Genomic DNA, 18,770 nt, shown 5'->3' on the forward strand with positions numbered 1-18,770 from the left:
TAGGTCTGCACGGTCGGGAAGATTTATTGAAGGCCTAGAACTGACACAAGGGAAATGAGCAGAGACAATGCCAGAAGTACAGCCACACTGACAGTCACAGACAGTGGATGTCTGACCCATTCTCAGAGCGCTGCTTCCCGGGACTTAAAGGATCCTTATCCAAGTTGGCTTCATCACAGACGTGTTCACCCTTTAGCCAAGCTGTGTTCAGCGATCACAAGGCCGCTCCCAGAGGACACCCCAGATCCTGACAAAGCCAAAGGGAAGAACTATAATCATGAATAATTGCCACACCTTTCACCTTCTCAAAACAAAAATAGCTTTGCTTGTTATTTTTGTTTATAGAAGTAATGCACAGCTATTGTAAACACCAAATGCACAGGCTGCCTACAGAGTGGAGAAGAAAGTGAAATTTAGCCATAACTTCACCACCAGAGACAATCCTTGTGCGTGTACAGGATGCATGTTATCGTTTCACAAAGTAAAATAACATCACACTGCGACACGCTGTTTTCCCACTATATCACCAGCTCTTAATAGGTGCAGCAATGCACAGAAACGCTGTGGGTTGTGAGCAAGTCTAGCTGAAATGCCACAGCCTTTCTCTCTGACTCAGGAGCTTGTCCCTTAGGAGCCAAACTGAGATGGTGGCCCTAGGCCAATGCTTGGAGGGGAGGGGGAAATGAGACATTACATTTTATGCCTCTTTTCTAATCATCATTACATTTTTGCCTTTAATAATATCCCAAGGGGCCTGTGAAACGTGCCAACAGATTATCTTGGGCGCCTGCACTGGGTGGTCAGCCCAAGCTCACTCCCATCTAAGGAAGAGCCCCACCCACTCAAATGCAATGAGGATGTTATCCCAACATACAATTCCCGTATACATACATACACATCCATGAGTAACTTGAAAACTCGTATAACTTAACCGTTTGTAACAAATTAAGACACAAATTATTCACGAACAAGTAATGATATGGATTAGAAAGGGGACATACTCCAGATAAAGCACAGAATAATGAGACAGAAGGAATTTTATCAATAACAATTTGAAATCTTTGATAAATATGTAATTGCCTAGGAAAATAATAATAACACTTGCTCAAGGAGAAATTTTTTTAAACTGAGAACTCATAACAACTAATGGAATCAGTATTTTAAAATAGTCTCACACTAAATACTGGGCCCAAGTGATTTCATAGGCAAGTTCTAACAAATTTTTAAGGAAGTAATCATCCCAGTCTTATAAAAATTCTTCCTGAGGATAGAAAAAGAAAAAGAAAAGAAATACTCTCCAACTCATTTTATAAGGACTTTATAACCCCAATACCAAAATCAAACAATGTCATAGTGATGAAGAAAAAATACAGGCTCATTTCATTTATGAATACAGAAGCAAAAATCATAAATAGAAAATTGGACTCGCAAATTAAATTCTACAGTGTATAAAAATGATAATAAACCATGACAAAGTTGGGCTTAATGCAAAGTTGGTTTAATGTTAGAAAATCTATATATGTAATTCACTATACTACCATATTAAAGGAAAAAATATATATCATTTCGATAGATCTAGATAAGACATTTTTAAAAATCATAGTAAGCTCATTACTAAAGAAAGAAATCTTTTAGTAAATGAAGAATAGAAGGGAATGTGTTTAGCATGATACAGAGCACATATAAAAAATAAGCAAACATAATCCTAAGTGGGAAAACATTAGAATATTAGCCTTTAAAACCTGGAATGAGGCAAGGATGTTTAGGATCACCACATCTTTAATCCTTGCAGCGGATGTTCTTGCCAGGACATTACCTTAAAAAAAATAATAATTCAGAGGGAGAAAGATTGGAAAGAAGAAACAAAATTATCACTATATGCAGCTGATATGATCATTTACATAGAAAACCCCAGGAATCTACAAACACTTAGGAATGATAGGAGAGTTTCACAAGGGAGCTCAACAGGAGATCAATATAAAACAATGAATTATTGTTTCATACACCAGCACAAAAATAATTAAAAAGAAGATACGATTTACAATAGCATTAGAGGACATCCATCATCTAGGAGTAAATCTAACGAAAGATGAATTACAACCACTGCAAGAAAAATCAGAAACTTTAAGGAAGACCCAAACAATGGAGAGCTATGCCAAATTCACCAAAGGAAAGATTTGGTTCTCTCCCAATTAATCAACAGAGAAGTTCTGATTGAAATCCAAAAGGCTATTTTAGGGAAGAACCTGATAAGCAGATTCTAATACATATGGAAGAGTAAAGAGCAGAGAAGAGCCAGGCCACTTTTCTGAAGAAAACTAGGGTCTTCACTTGCCCTACCCATATCAGGACTTACCTGAAGCTGCAGTAGATTAGACAATGGGAAAAGCACCGGGGTACACAGGGTGACCAGAGGAGAGAGTCCAGGAGCAGGCCCACATTTATAAACAATGTTGGCATATGACAGGATGGCATTTCAGATCGGTAGGGAAAGCAGAGACTACTCAGTAAACAGAGCAGGGAAAGTGGTTATCTGTATGAAAAATATATGAAACTGTATGAGTGCCAGTTATTTACCCTGAGTCCCTTAGTTCCAACCCCACATTTCTAGACGCTTCTCTATAATGCCGGGGATAGTGTGTGTTTGCTCCGTTATGTGAGAATATTCGATTCTTCTACAGAGGCCAAGAAAAGCAAACAGGATGGGCAAAATTCTTCCATTGTATTTGCTATAGACAATAGGTAAACAATTGGCAGAATTCAGATATGCTAAAAATAGGTAGCAAGTTTTTAATCTGCAAAGACATGAAAAAAATAAAATAAATGGAATATATTGTAAAAAGAATATAACGAACAAGAGTATCACTTACAGGTGGAGAGGGATAGAAAGATTAAGTCACTACAAGGTAGAGAGCATATCACCTCAGGGCTGACAGGCAGGTCATTATCTACCTAAATTGTCTACCTATTGGTGACACCATTCTGGTCCCTGTATGTTCTGCCCCTGAAATGCTGACAAAGGAGATGGGTGCACAGAACACTGACGAGCTGTGTGAGTAGACCTGTGACCAGGCCTACCTGCCCTTGCACCCCCCAACAGAGCAAGCATTGGTTGCCACGTTGGTTCCAGCCATGTTCCATCCCTTACTTAACTTCAGTTCTGGTCCTTACAACTATACCACCAGAGCATACCACAAGAGTGAGGCTCTTTCACCTTGCTTGCTCCCTACGCCAAGCAGACTAACCTACCCCAACTCTTTCCTCGTCTTTCTGGCAGTATGTTTTAAATAGATTCAATAACCTTTGTAATCCGATCATCATAATTTGGCCTGGGCCCTCTTGCTCTGTGGTCTCTATAGCCTGCCTATGGCATATTTGGAGGCGAGTAATTTCCTACCAGACACTGGGGCAGGGAACCCACATGCCATATTTCCCAGACCCCCTTTTCAGTGGGTTTCCAGTTAGCTTCTGCCAAGAGCAGGCCCTGGACAGAGATTGGGAGGCAGGAAGAGGAAAGAAGGTACTGACTTCCGACTTCAAGGCCTCAGGGCCTCCCTGTGGCATCCAAACACCTCTGTCACCAAGGCTCCCTCCCTGCTCAACTGGGATCTAAACCCTGAGAGTTTTCAAAGAGCCAAAACAAGTTTGCAACGTGGGAAAAAGGTGTTGGTTCTAAAATATGAAACTGGAAAATCAAAAGGAACAAAAGTTGTATTTACTGTCTATAAAAGGTAAACTTAGCCAACTTGTAAACCACAATTCAACTCTAACAGTTTTATATAAACATAATAAAGTCTGAATTACAAGAACCAAATGAAGAATAAACTTCAAAACTCAAAAACATTTTAAATCATTTCCCTTTTTTTTTTTTACATCAAAGTAGTTATATTTAACATGGGATGAGGGTCTATTTTAAATTGATCGATATGATGTGTGTGTGTTGGGGCTGAGGTGGGGCGATGTTCCATAGTAAAGATGGTCATAACCTAGAAGGTCTATAAAGGGCCTGACAGGGCCTCTCACTCTGGATCTTTCTGTTGCACCCTCCACTATGTGCCGTGTAGTTACCACCCTTTCTAGCACCAGCTTATGTGATGAACTAGGGGGGCAGAGATACCAAGGGGCAGCTAAGAAAGGCTGGAGCTTTGAAGAGACTTGAGAGCTCACCTCTATCTGACTGTGAGGAAACATAAGACGGGGGCCCCAGGATGGACTCATCTTCAGTGGCCAGACTGAGCCTGAGTTTGTGGGTGGTGTGTGCGTGAAGTGGTGAGTCTCAGTGACTCTGGAAAATAGGAAGGGTAGCCAGTTAACACCTGGGGGCACAGGTATGCTGCAGACCAGAGAAGAACAGCTCTGGTTTCTCAGAGGAAGAGATGTGCCGGCTTCCCATCCCTCTACTCCTAATTTTCCTCCCTGAAGTCTGCCCTCCACTTTGCACCCAGCGTGTCTTCTTTCTAAACTAGGGCTTCTTGAACTTAGTGTGCCTAAGAATCACGGACACTGCCTATGAAAAGTGCAGAGTCCCGGACCCTAACCTTGATTCTGTGTAGACCACATTTTGAGAAGCTCGGCACCAAAGCTAGCTAAGAAATTCAGACAAACTCTTTCCTGTCTCCTGTGGTCCAGCTAGGGCAGACAAATGGCATTTGAAGTAACCAGAACAAAAGACAAAGAATGAAGGATGAGCCATGTGAGCCAAATTGGTCTTCCTACCTAGCAAGGATTGGAACCCCACATTTTGTTCATGACCTCTCACTGGGGGTGAAGCAGCCCGAGCCCCTGGAGTGGAGAAAGTTGAAGGGGGGCTAAGAAAAGGGGTGGGAGAGGAGCTCCCCTCTTTTCTCTATTAATTGGAAGTCCCAAGGACAAACGCCTGATTTTTAAAATGTATTTTTCAGCCTTTTCTGTCCCCAGCTGCAAGCCTTTGAGATCACAATGTGGTCAGATCCACATCACCATTTACACTTTGAAACAGATTCATTCCATACCATTGTGTTCTATCAAATTTGCATCTTAAGCCTTTGGTTTTATTGTGTGATGAAAGGCATTGTTTCCTATTTAAAGGAAAGTTAGCCAACGAGATCAGAATAGAGAGCTTCGGATTGTGTTTTGAGATCTGGGCCCACTTCTGTACGAACCAAATAACAGTAGATCAGAGAAGGACCACAGAGATAAGTCTACTTTCATGATGCTAGGGAGTCTGCAGACAAGTAAATCAGGCAAGATCAGAGGGAGCTGGGCTGACCTTCCTTCCTCCCCATTTGGGCTGTGTGTTGCCCACATCATGGAAGACAGCACACTGGGTATTTGTAACCCTGTGATTCCATTGAGGACCTCAGACTGGGCCTTAACTTATCCCCTCCCTGGTGCCATCATCTGTTCCTGCCCACCCCTCTCTCCTCCAGCCTCTACCTCCCCCATCTGAACCAATCTGCGACTAGGCTGACCGCCCAGCTCAGAGTTTCTGCAGTTCCCTTTATTAACCTCTAGAACAACTAGTGAGGAATAGGGAGCTCCAGGATCAGTCAGGTAGTAGAGGGTGGGGTCAGGGGCAGTCCTTTTTCTGATGAAAGAGCAAGATAAAGCCTGTAGACTCATAGACGCAGAGCTGGAGAGGGGGTGCCTGGAGAAAGGGCCGTCTAGGTGCCCGGGGAGTCCTTTGTCTTTGTGATGATGGTGATGGGCTCAAACTATGTGGAAAATTAGGGACAGTCACAAGAAAAACCCCTCCAAATTAACACAAATAGACAGATCCTGCAGGGGAAAAAAGTGAAAAGAGAATCGACAAGAATGGTTCCGACGGGTAAAATGAATGATTACAGTCATTTATGTGTCCTGCTCACTCTTCATGCTTCATTACCATGCAGCACAGTCTCTGGTGTGACTGTCATGAAATGCATCAGATGGGGCACGTGCTGAGTTTTACCTGATTAGCAAAATGCTCACACTTGTAAACTCGGGTCCTAGAGTCCTTGGGCAAGATTGTTCTCGCTTAAAGTTAAAAATAAAGAAAAACAAAAAGGAAAGAACACACACAGAGAGAACTCCGAGGAAACTTGCCCCTGCCACCGGCCAGGCTGACACAAAGGGGTTAAAAGTTAAGTGGAAGTCGAGCTTGAAGGAGCAAGACGGGGCCTCTATATAAAGTTGAAGGACTCGTCTGGAGCCCGCACAAACCTCCACCTTTTTTGGCCTCCACGGCGGCAACCCCGGCCCCTGTTAACGTCCTCCGCCTGTGGGACTGAGCGGGGAAGCTCACGCTAGTGGCGGCCAAGGAGAGGGGCCGGCCTTGCCAGGAATAAAGAGGGAGGGGAGGGGAAAAAGCCAGCTCGCCCACCCCGCTCCCGGGCGGAGGGCGGGGGCGGCGCGTCCCGCGGGCCGAGCGCGTCTCGGGCTGAGCGCATCTCTCCGGAGCGGCGCGGGAAGGATGCTGGTCGGCAGGGGCGCGCGCGCGGGGCGCGGGATGCCGCGGGGCTGGACCGCGCTCTGCCTGCTCAGTCTGCTGCGTGAGTACCGGCCGCGCGCCCGGGCGGGCGGGGAGGGTCCCCGCTCTCCCGCGGCCGAGCGCGCAGAGCCCGGGGGCGCGGAGGGAAGGGACCCCGGCCCCCACCCACGCCCCACGCCCACCGCGGCTCGGGGCTCGGGCCGGACCCGGGCCCTTTGAACCGCGCCCCGCGGGGATCGGCGCAGTCACCTGGGAAGCGGCGGGGCGGACGGGAAGGGCAGGGCGGGCCACCCCGCCGCCAGGGTCAGCCAGCCCAGGTGTCAACCGGGCGGCGCGCCCCGGGCTTCCCGGAGTCAGAGCGTGCGACTCGTTGGAGTTGTCTCTAAAGTAAAGGGCTTCGAAGATGCCAGTCTGTTCGCGTGGCCAAAGGTGCGGAGCGCAAAATCGGAGCCAGAGCCAGGAGCGGGGAGGAGGGAAGCAGGAAAGTTTTGCGCCCGGGGGTTGATTCCGAAAGCCCCGGCCTGAGCGGCTGCTGGGAAGAGAGTGCAGGGTACCTTTAAGGAATGCGAGCGAGGCCAACCTGGGACGAGGCCCCGGCTCAGACGCCCAGGAGGCCTAGGAGTCCCCCTGAGTTAGGTGACCAGGGGAGTGTGGAATGAAGAACAGTCCGTGAAAAGATCCTTGCACTTAATGAAGATCGGAAAGCTAAATTACAACTCCCTCTTCCCACACCTACACCCAGTCCCCTCTTCCCACACCCACACCCAGTCCCAGGGAGAGAAGGTGGCGGTAGATGGGGTTTGTTCTGCGCCCTGCCTCCCTCTCCCCATTGCAACCCCCCACCCTGGCACCAACTAAGACTTGTTACATTTGGGGGCTTTCTCCCCCTTCCCCCTCCAAGTTCTGAAACTAGTGAATAGGTTAGCAGGCTAGTGGACGCTCTTCCAGTCACACACACTTGCCCCTACTCCTTAAGATCTTGCTCTCACTTTGGTGAAGAAATAATAGGCACTCAATAAATATTTATTCTTAATTGCTTTCATTTGGGGATAGCATTTTCCATCTCATCTCATTGCATTTAGAAGGTTTTAAACATTGTCCCTTGTTCTCCCTTTTGCTCAAGATTCTGCTTCCAGCCCTCTAGGGCTCCCAACTCCCTATTCTTACTCCATCCGAAAGGCCACCCACCATGGCCCCACAGAGTGACCTGGGCCTGCCAGTTAGGCCCCTTTGCTCTCATTGTCCTCTGCTGTCCCCCTCTGTGCCCACCCAGTTGGAGAGAGACTCCCGGGCTTGAGAAAGCTCTAAGGAAGGCTCTGGTCTGACCAGTTTGGCAGCCGTGGATCTGCCCTCTGGGGCAGGGAAAAAGCTGTTACTGAGCTCTCGAAGCGCTAGACCGGGGAACTCCCCTGGGTGCTAGACGACACCCTCCTAACAGGGGGGACTTGATGAACAGCTGATCAGATGTTCCACTCTCCCTTGGCTACACAGCTTGTGATGACCTGGTCCCCGGCCGAGTGAGGCCCACCCTTTTTTATTTCCTCAGCTGGTCAGCTTCAGTCTCGCCTTGGCCTGTAGCAGGAGGTGGGGGGAGGAACTGACCTCCTGCAAAATCGGGGCCAGATAGGCTCAGAATTCCACTGTTTCAGCTTTGGGGGTGACAGCTGGGGCATGGACTACTTGGGCCAATCTGGAGCTTTATGTCTTCCCCAAGAACTTTCTAGGGTTTGTTTATTTTTTTAATGCTAGGAGTCATTTTCTGTCCTGGTATACATCGTGGGATAAATAAGTGAGGGATCATATCTTGAAATGCCAACAGAGGGACATTGCAGGAATTCCGTGCTATTACTGCAAAATGTAGGGTACCCGGGGTTCGCTGGTTTCCGTGTCATGTACACCGACAGAGAGCTTTGTTCTGGGAAGTTCTTTCTGTCCCCGTGAGAAGTTGGCATAAGGATGGGCACAGCAGCGAACCAAAAGTAGACTCTTCTTGCTGTGGATGGGGCTGCTCTGGGTGGTGACCAGAGTCAGAGTGGGAGCTGAGAGGCCACCAGGGAGGACTGCCGTGCCACCAACTGGGAGGAGAAGCCTTTCAGTTATTAGGAAACCCCATTTGTCAGGCTCGGGCTATCTGTTCCTTCCAAGACCTCCATGGCCTATCTTTCCTCTCACCATAAGGACACCCTCCCAACCCCCCGTCCCGCCCCTTCACATTCCTCTTCTTCCTTTGGGTCCTTCGTGCATGCTGACCCCACACCCATATCCTGTCTGGGGCTACATGTAAGAGGGGAAAAAAGAAAAGGGAAAAGAATTTTATCAGATATTTTCCAGAGGAGAGAGGACTCCACCCTTTGAACCTCTGCCACATGGCGACTGAGGAGGAGGAGCAGGCTTGGGGACCTCTGACTAATTCAGTGGCCCCCAGTGGTCCCCTTTGTAGGGTAGGTCCAGCTGGCAGCACCTTTGCAAATGCAAGTCTTCTTCCGCAGCATTCCTGTTTGACTGAGAAAACACGCCTGGGCATCTTTGTTCTTATCCCTTTGGCTCCACCTCCTGGGCCTCCTTGCTCACTTGTCCTCACCTCTTTCCTTCTCTGAGTCTTTGTCTCCAAAAGCTCAGGGCAAGGAGCACCAAACTGCAGCAGATAAACTTGGGCACAGAGTCTTACAAAAACAAATAGAAAAAGGAGGAACAAATTCCACTTCACAAGGCCTCACTGCCCGATTTCCTTTAGATGCCAGGCAGGAGGGCCTGGGCTCACTCTCAGAGCTGGAGGGTTGCTCAGCTCCCCGAGGGTGCCTGGCCTCCCTCTCTCGGTGACTTTGCCTGCTCTCACTAAACAGCCCCGAGTGTGGAGAACTGAAAATGTGAAGGTGTGGAAAAAGAACAAAACACCACCCTCCAAGAGAAAATGCTCGGAGTTGCCAGGGCAGAATTTCCTATTTTTCTGGATTTTGACTTCTCTAATGAGAACATTCTCTTCCCTCCTCAGCTAAGAAATAAAAACACATTATCTATGATGTTTTGTTCCGACAGCTGCTGACTTTGCTAAGGAGAAAGATGCATGCATCCCGGGGGAGTGAGGTGCACACAAATAGGGATGGACTGAGGTGTACTTTGTAGCACCTGTTCTCTGGCCCCTCCCCATCCCCGGATCAGTCGCTTCCCTTTGGATGTAAAGGAAAAGGCCTTTTGGCTTAATTGGGAAGTCTGCTTCTTCCTGATTTGGGGGGAAAGACTCCAAGAACCCACAACTGATAGCTTGTAGTGGAGCGGCATTTCTAGGTGGCCAATTGTGTTGTTAAAGAAAATGCCTTAAAGAATCTCTGGGTGAAAAAAAAACCAGGCCTTGGATGTGCAGGGGCAGACCGGAGGTTGAATTGCTGAGCATGATAAAGATAAAGTGGAACTTTGTATCTGATGGGCCCAAGAGATGCAGGCTGTGGGAATCCAGAGGCCAGAAGGAGGAGAAAGGAGGGGTGCCTGGAGCAGCACAGAAACAGTGGTGCCTGAGGGTGGAAAAGACCCGGCAAGGAGAAACTCTTCATGGTGTGGCAGGGGTGCTTAGCACAGTGATGTCTAAGTAGTTCAAGCTTATGCCGGTGTGTCTTCTGGGCTGGGCTGTGATCTGGTGCCATGCTCTCAAACCTTTGATAAACACACACTCGCCTGGTATTAGTGTGCTCTGGAAGAAAGGACTGGGTGCTTGGCTGGCCCCCGGTGAATCGGAAGGAGAAAGGCAGCAGCCTGAGGACAGGGAGGCACAGAGCTGTGGAAAAGGGGTCAGTGGCAATGAGGAGAATGAAGGAAGAGGGGACTGGGAGAAACGTTGGGCCCCCAGAGGAAGCTCAGGAGCCTAGGGTTCCAGGGTAAGTGGATGGGGGCCAAGACCAGCTATTTGCATATTAAAGAGGAGTCCCAGTCCACTGGTAGCCTCAGACCACAGGCACTTGGTTTATGCTCACATCACAGCTTAGGTTCAGAGGAACCATCAGAAGGCCAACAAGCCAGTTCTTTGTGCTAGTCCAAGATGCCCAATCTTAGTGAGATGCATAACAAGGACGCTTCCTGAGTGCTCCCGGAAAAGACGGGTGGCTCACCACTTCCCAGAGTAGTTCATTCCATTAAAAAACAAAACAAAACAAAAACATGTTATTTTCAGCTTTTCTTTATATTACAATGAAGTTAGCTTTCTTGTATCTTCTAATCATTAACTTTAAATTCTATTCTTAATTAGAACCAGTTAATCTTCAGTAACTTCTTTTTTTTAAGATTTTATTTATTTATTTGAGAGAGAGAGAGAGCACAAGCAGGGGGAGGAGCAGAGGGAGAGGGAGAAGCAGGCTCCCCACTGAGCAGGGAGCCCGAAATGGGGCTGATCCTGGGACTCCAGGATCATGACCTGAGCCAAAGGCAGACTCTTAACCGGCTGAGCCACCCAGGCGCTCCAATCTTCAGTAACTTCTAATCTAATTCTATTCTTGGAACTACCGCAGAATGAATCTGATATTGATCTGTCTGATCCCACTAGATTATAAACTCCTTGAGGACAGAGATTTATTTAAGTTGGGATGACACCCACACCACACCGCAGGAAGGAGTCTTCTCTTACTCTGTGCTCCCACAGCACTGAGCATGGTCCTTTGCACATCACTGGTGCTTATGACAAAAAATAAGAGTGAGTAAGTAAGTGAAATGAGTCTTGAATAAAGTTATTTGTTCTCCCTCCCCAGATTCTTCTTTTCTGGATCAGAGATTGGCAAACTTTTTCTGTCAAGAGCCACATAGTAAATATTGTAGACTCTGGAAGCCATATGTTGTCTCTAATGCATAGTCTACTCTGTTTTATTTTACAACACTCGAAACATGTAAAAGCCCTTCTTAGCTCACTGGCCATACAACAAACGGCCTGTGGGCAGATTGGGTCCACCAGCTGTTCGCCAACCCCCCATCTAGATGAAGTAACTCCAGGCCCTCAACCATATGAGACTTGGTTTCTAGAACTCTCCTGATTCTGGTCATCCTCCCATGGTCGCTCCCTAATTTAATAAATTCCCTCTTAAACTGGAGCCCTGAATGGGACGGCTGTCTGTAGAGGCGGTTGGCGTGCATATGTCTGTCATGGGCACCATGCAATCTGAGGACTTCTTCCGAGCTCAGATGGTCGTGCTTGGCGCCCTGAGTAGAACGAATGAGTCCAAGAGACGCTTCCAACACTAAAGAAATTTATAATGTAACTGAGGCGACAAGACCTATACTCAGGAAACAGCATATATGATTTTGTGCCAGATAAGTGGCGGAGAGACATGTCTGAAGGCCTCTGAGAAGCAGAAGGAAGGGGGCCCTTGACTAAAGATAACCGCTATTTCTTGAGCGTTTACCAGCCGGGCTAACTGCTTTAAGCCCCTTAACTCCCCTATTCCTCAAAACAACTAGGAGGTAGGGGCGGTTTTTATTCCCATTTCACAGGTAAGGTCTAGAGAATTGAGGAAGCCTCCTTCCAAGCCCTGACAGCGAGAACAGGGCAAAGAAACCTCAGTACACGGTCTGACTGCCGAGCCCACACTCTTCGCATGGAGGCTTCACTGTTTTCTCAGAAACACAGACTGGGAGGTCCCAGCGGAGGCAGCAGGCTGCTTCTTCCTAGTGCTGTCTCCCCATGGGCTGAGACACCCAAGAATTCCTCCCAGAAACCCCTCTGGGGCTGGCTGCCAGGATTGGAACAGAAGGATGGGATGGGGCTGTCTGGCCAGGAGATCAGGGAAACACCAGCAAAAAAAACCCCACTAAACATAAGAGGGTCTTTGAAAAGCAAGACCAAGGGACACCTGGGTGGCTCAGTTGATTAAGCATCTGCCTTCAGCTCAGGTCATGATCTCGGGGTCCTGGGATCAAACCCCAGCATCGTCGTTGGGCTCCCTGCTCGGTGGGGAGCCTGCTTCTCCCTCTCCCTCTGCTCATCCCCCGCTTGTGAATGCTCTCTCTCTAAAATAAATAAATAAAATCTTAAAAAAAAAAAAAAAAAAACAAGACCAAGTATAGTCTCCTAAAGCATGGGAATTTAGCTAGTTAGGTAGCAGAGCTTTCTGGATGGGAGGAGCTGTACACCCTCTTTCAAGATGAAAAGATTTTTCATTTTACTAATTGTAGGTAGAAATCTCTTAAAAATATATTACATTCCGCCCCTGCTTCCTTAGTGTGCCCCTCAAAAAAAGGACTAACTTCCATGATTCGGTTGGATCAGGAAAATAATTTGGTTATGGTGCAACTCAGTGACTTTGTTAGTGCTTATTAAGGTGTATGCATTTATTTACTCCTACCATAAATGATGCCAGACTGGTGTGGGTTTTAATACTCATGCCTGTTTTTCTTTTATCTCTGTTTCTTCTTTTTTAAGCTGTTGTTTCTCCTTATTGTTTGCTTCTAGGAGTCTCTAATTTTTAGTTTTAGCTAGGATATCAGATAACCAAGCTTGTTAGAACTACGTGGAAGACAAGAATAATCGCCTCTGAATAAGTGCCTATAAGTTAAATGCATTACTTTTACTACAGGACTTTGGTGACCTCTATTTGGCCATTTTGGGTTCTTATCCTCGTTTTTGCTAACTTCCTGATACCTTGTCTCCTCCCTTTGCCCCAGGTTCATGAGTTGAGATCAAATAGGATATCTAGAGTCAAATCAGGTACCCAGGGAGACACAGTTAGTAAAGGTAGAATGGGAAGTAAACAGCAGAAGATAGCCTTTTGTTTGATTTTAAATTGTACTTTTGTTTGATTTTAATTTGTTTGATTTCAAATTTGAAAATGATCTGTTGGGTTGGGGCTAAAGGCTATTTGTCTGGAAGGCTCCGGTCTAGAATGGAATGGAGTGGAGGTTTCACTGATTGTCTCCTAGAATCGAACTGGTAAGCTGCTCTTACTCCCTAACCAAGTTGGGAGAACAGAAGCTCAGATAAAGAAGGGTCAGCATTTGATGGTTTAATGCCATGGACGTGTGTGGGAAGAGGATGAACAGAGACCTGTGGTCAGTCTTTATTCATGTAAATGTTATTCCTGCAAGATGCAGTCTCTTCATGGGAGCTCTAGATAGAATGGGAGCCCTAGAAGCTGTGAAACCACAGGACTCCCTCCCTGCCAGTCCCTCCGCAGCAGCCCCCCCCACCCCCGGTTGGATTAGCTTCCAGGGCCCTACCGCCATGTTCCCTCGCTCTATACCAACTCACACGTATCCTGTCACTGAGCCTTGCCTTTCTGGCCTCCCTCTTTGACTGTTTCTCCAGGCTCTCAGCAGGCATCCTTGCCCACTCCAGGCTCAGGGACGTGAATCTGAGGTTGGGCTTTCATTCACTTTGCAGATGGATCTGCTACCTTTGCTCGGTGTTTGGCCAGGTGGTGGGCGAGAGGAGGCTGCGGCCGCCGGGAGCCCGACCCTAGTGGGTCAGTAGCTGGCCTGGGTCCAGAGTTGCTTCACTCATCTGGCACAGGCACCCCTGTCCTCAGAACTAGCAGCAGGTCTCCGCTCACATCTGGAAAAGTTCAAAACTGTTTGTCTGGGTGAAGGAGGCCCTGGGGGAGGGGGTTCAAAAGCATGACATCACCTCTTTCTTTGGAAAGAGAAAAGGGCTGGGCCAGGCTGAGCCAGATAGGATTCCCAGGAATTGATGTGTTGGAAGGAAGAAGAGGAAAGGGTGGGAAAGAAGGATGATGTCAAGGGGGAGTTCCAATGGTGCCTTGGAATGGTACCCGGAGAGGACGATCCTTCGGTTCAGTGTCCACATGTTCCCACCACCTGCCCCCTTCAGTGAGTTCATACCTTAGGGGCAGATTGCTGAGCGGGTCCTATCTAGGAGCAGAGGAAGACTGGATATGCTTCCCCATCTATTTTATTATGAGAAGACCACCTCCCACCTGACCCAGATAGGAGCCCATTCTTTTCTCTCCAGAAGGGTGGAGGATGCATCCTGATCCTTAGCAGTTTAGACTCCCTGACCCTCTGGCTCCTTCCACTCAAGTGTCTGCTAAACCTCAGTGGCCCCATTGCTCCCTGCCCCACATAAACTATGGCCTCCCCTCTTGCCCAAAACCTTGGTGATTCAGGTTTTTATCTCTAAAATGGAGATGGTAATATCACTTCTTCCTCCCGCTCACCTGCACGTAATATTAAGATATGATTATTGTCTTCACCTTTCATATCAATCTACTTGCAGCAGGTGGGGAGGGAGGCAGATGTGGGAGAGTGAAACTTGTCACCATTTTTAAAGGCAGCATTCTTGGTCCCAAGTTAATTGCAATGAAACAAAAGCCTAACTTCCCTCTTAATGTCGAGGGAAAGGAGAGGTGTCATTCTACATTGCTATTTACCTGGAAACCCCAAAAGATACAGACCTAGATCTCAATCAGGAAAATTTAAAGACAAGCTTTAGGGTGGCCTGGGATCCTCAGGGGTCTTTCCTTAAGGGTGGTACTGCTGGGCGCTGACCTCTAGGTACCGAGCCCATCCCTAAGGTTTATAGGGCCCACGCCAAGAATAGAATAGAGGCCCCCAGTCGTATGTCTAAGTACTTCAAAGTTACCAATCAGGCCTATTTAAATGAAATATCCTCTATCCTCTTACCTTGAAAATCATACCTTCATGGCCATCTGGAAGGCCAAGTGTGAATTTGGACCCTGTCGGTCTCTGAGCAGGAAGAGATGGCCTTTAGCCGTAGCCCATCCCTCTTCCCTTCTTACTCACAACTCTGGCACACATTGTTGGGGATCTTCTATGCATGCAAGTGACACACCACCCACATGCTAAACGTGCAACCCTTCTCCCTGAAACAGCCACCTCTTGGCCACTCTCGTGCCTTGGAGGTACGTACCCGGTGCTGCAGTTCACCCTCAGAAGGATGGACTGGGAGAAAGGGCCGCATAAAGATCCTCAAGTGAGCAAAGAGCCATTTGGGCAAGAAGTTCTAGGAATTCTGGTCCCCACTGTATGACCTAGGAGAGAGGGCACATCTCTGTTGGCCCCATGGACTCCTCACAGTTTGGGGCCAGGCAGAGTAGAAGGAGGAACAGAATACAGACTCAGGTTCAGGTCCAGTCAGGAAGCTTCTCTTTCCTGGGTGTAAGGATGGCACTGCTAGGTACCCCAGGAAACATGGAACGGCAAGGACCCTCATGAAGATCTTCAGAGAATAATTAAATCCGGGAGCATTATACTATACCAATTTAATATTTGTCATTAATTTTCCCAACAATCCATGTAAGAAAAGACCCTCACTTTAGAGATTGGTAAACTGAGATACACACATATATATACACACACGCGTTAAACTACGTAGTTATTGGCAGAGTCAGAACTAAGCTTTCTTCCCACTACATTTGATGAGAAACCAGGCCTTATATTCTCTAGTCCATCCACTGGATTCCTAGGTCAGAGCTTCTTGAAAGAAATCTGTGTGTGTGTGTGGAGGGGGGGCTGCTCACTGAGTTTCTCAACAAAAGACAAGGAGGATGGGTTTGCAGGCCATAAGGGAAAGAATGAAGGGAGTTTGGGAATGGGGAAGCCTTAGACAGAGAGAAGATTTTTAGGGGGGGGTGCATGGAAATGGCGTGGCTGTAGTGATTATTCCAAGAGTATATTACTCTAGTGGATGGAGAGTGATGGAAGAGAGGAAGACACATTAAAGAGGAAATAAAGGTACTTCCTCCCCCATATTTTAGATCTCTGTGATATTTATTGAGATATAATTTGATATTTTAGTATTTTACTTAACATGTTACAAACACTGCCTTGTATTCTCATGTGGCTTTAGTTTTTCTTACAATTTTTTATTTGTAATGATTATGGTACATGACGTGCATATAGCATTTATCCTATTGTAATTCATTTAGTTGTTTGCAACTTTCCCCTCCTATAAATAGTACTATATTAGACACTTGGTGCATACAAGCTTTCCCTTCCTTATTTTCTTAGGGAAAATCTAGTAGTGAGAAATTAGTCACCTGTCCAGAAGGATAGTCTTGATGTCATGATGTCATGAAGCTCCAGGATGATTGAGGTTCTGACTTGTCCTCCTTGTTTCTTTATAGCCTCTGGGTTCACAAATACAGAAAACACGACTGCTGTCACCACAGAGTCAAGCCCCCAAGAAATAACTTCAACTGTGTTTGCAAATGTATCCAACCAGGAGGCCACCACCCTAAGTCCTCTTGGAAGTACCGCCCTGTACCTTGTCTCTCAGGACAACAATGGTACCACTGCAACCATCTCAGGTAAAAAGTGCTTGTCTCAGGCCCCAGAGGGATGCTGCTGGTGCCTGGGTAAAGCATTAGGATATTTGCAGACCACCCCCAGGCCTCCTTTCCCCCACAGATGGAAACATACAAGCCCCACGAAATATGGTTTGTGCATCATGCTTTGGGGACCCTGAAGTAAGTTCCTGATAGCTTATAGTGATATATAGTGACAACTTTCTCAGGCAGCTTTAGCAGCTGATCCTGATCAGTCATTCTCCTTGTACCCTGCTCTCATGCTGAGTTCAGGTTAGCGATAAAATAAGGATCAGATGAAGACTCCCTAGAAATCTCTGATCTCTTCAGGTTCAAACTGCTTTTTGACTTCTTTAGGGTAGACCAGAATCCAGTTCAGTGTCAGAAACCCAAAAGCTCTTCTAATAACATTTTCAGTTATAGCTGTGGTTCCAACAGCTGGCTTGAAATGAGTTTGGTAAGGGTTGGGACATGAAGTAGCTCTTAATTCCCCAAATTCCCTTTTCTGGTTTGAAGTCCATGCCAATATCATTCTCTATAAGGTTTTAATTCAAGACGGTGAACTGAGATATGTGTAGGGGTGTGTGTGTGTGTGTGTGTGTGTGTGTTTATGCAAACATGTGCACATGCACACTTGTGTTTTGATCTATTTCAGAGACTACAGTCAATATCACATCTACCTCTGAGATCACCCCAGTGCCCGGGACCACGAGCTCTTCTGTCCAGTCACAGACCTCTTTAGCTATCACAGTAACTTCTATCCCAACCAACTTTTCAACTTCAGACATGACCTTGAAGCCCAGCCTGCTACCTGGAAATGTTTTGGATCCCCCATACAACAGCACCAGCCTTGTGACATCCCCCACTGAACACTCTACATCATTTTCTCTTACCCCAAGTACCATCAGGGTGGGTGAATTGGGCCAAAAGTGGCAGATTACCCCCTCACTTCATATGTATGCAAACCCTCTCTTCCTTTCAACCTCTCCTCATCCCAACCAGTGAGATTTGGGTCATGTAAGAATTAGCAAGGAAAATATGTAGCTTAGGGGTGCTTGGGTGGCTCAGTGAGTTAAGCGTCTGACTCTTGATTTCAGCTCAGGTCATGACCTTAGGATTGTGGGATCAAGCCCCATGTTGGGCTCCATGCTCAGCGAGGAGTCTGCTAGAGATTCTCTCTCTCCCTCTGCCCCTCCTCCTTCTCACGTGCTCTCTCTCTGTCTCTCTAAATAAATAAATAATATTTTTTTAAAAAAGAAACTATGCAGCTTAAATATTGCTGGAAAGGATAGACAGGGGAAGAGAAGAGTGGAGACAGGTATACCCAATGCTGTGGGTATTGCATTTCTAGGGAGTAGAAAGTAAAGAGGGATTCTTGGAGGTCTGCTGTGGTTCTTGTTAGTACCTCTCCGTCTGGGCTTTGACCAGGGCACCATCTCCCTTTGGGCATATTTGGAAACCATCCTCCATTTAATGGGGCAACTTTTCCAAAAAGGTTTAGGACAACTACCATTTCCTGTATATGAGAAGGTTTGACAGTATGCCAGGCATAGAGAAGCCGTGAAGAACTGGGCAGACCAGGGATGGTGAGCTCAGCCTTGGGGTCTATGGCTGTCAACGGCTTTTAGCAGGAAGGGGAGAAAATATGAGGGCGTGGAGCCTCGAGGCAGGTGTGAGGAACCTGCCTGGTTTCTGTTTTTAAAGGAACTAGAATAGGAATCTGGGGAGTCCAAGGGGCCAAGAGGAAAAAGAGTGTCACCAGGTTCTGCCTGGCCACCCCATTATCTGTTTGCTTATATGGCCTTACTTGCAAGTGTAAGTAAAAAAAAAATCCACTGCAGGGAAAACAGCCCCAGTGGGAAAAGTTCCTCCCTTCTTCCATTTCTGTACCATCCAAGCTAATGTTTACCAAGACTGCAGATAGCTACTTGCTGGCAAGCCTGGGCTAGTAACAAGTTTTGATTATCTGATGGGGATGGGAGTGAGATGGTGGAAGGGAGGAATACCATTGTATAGCTCTAGTCCCCTAACATTTCTAAATTTCCTTTTTCCTAAAACCTCTTAAA

At 47.0% G+C, this 18,770-nt stretch overlaps 1 protein-coding gene and 1 long non-coding RNA gene across 4 annotated transcripts in view; one reads left to right on the plus strand and one right to left on the minus strand.

Moving 5' to 3' along the window:
• LOC118537215 (uncharacterized) lies at positions 1–6,940 on the minus strand. Of its 2 annotated transcripts, XR_004918004.2 has the most exons (4): positions 6,698–6,940; positions 2,357–2,533; positions 1,743–1,816; positions 1–247 (listed from the first exon to the last, which is right to left on the minus strand). It is a non-coding gene; the product is annotated as an uncharacterized LOC118537215 (long non-coding RNA). The 2 variants fall into 2 exon arrangements; XR_013449893.1 differs by lacking the exon at positions 1–247 and having other exon boundaries at positions 1,302–1,816.
• CD34 (CD34 molecule) overlaps positions 6,178–18,770 on the plus strand; it is a 23,316-nt gene continuing 10,723 nt past the window's right edge. The window contains exons 1-3 of one of the 2 annotated variants that reach the window (XM_036094604.2): positions 6,178–6,509; positions 16,525–16,707; positions 17,360–17,613. In XM_036094604.2, coding sequence (XP_035950497.1) covers positions 6,431–6,509; positions 16,525–16,707; positions 17,360–17,613 — 516 coding nt within the window. In that variant the 5' untranslated portion in view covers positions 6,178–6,430. The remainder of the gene's footprint in view (positions 6,510–16,524; positions 16,708–17,359; positions 17,614–18,770) is intronic. The other variant, XM_036094588.2, reaches the window with a different exon arrangement.

Source organism: Halichoerus grypus, chromosome 7 (assembly GCF_964656455.1).
Source record: "Halichoerus grypus chromosome 7, mHalGry1.hap1.1, whole genome shotgun sequence".
Taxonomy (NCBI): Eukaryota; Metazoa; Chordata; class Mammalia; order Carnivora; family Phocidae; genus Halichoerus; species Halichoerus grypus.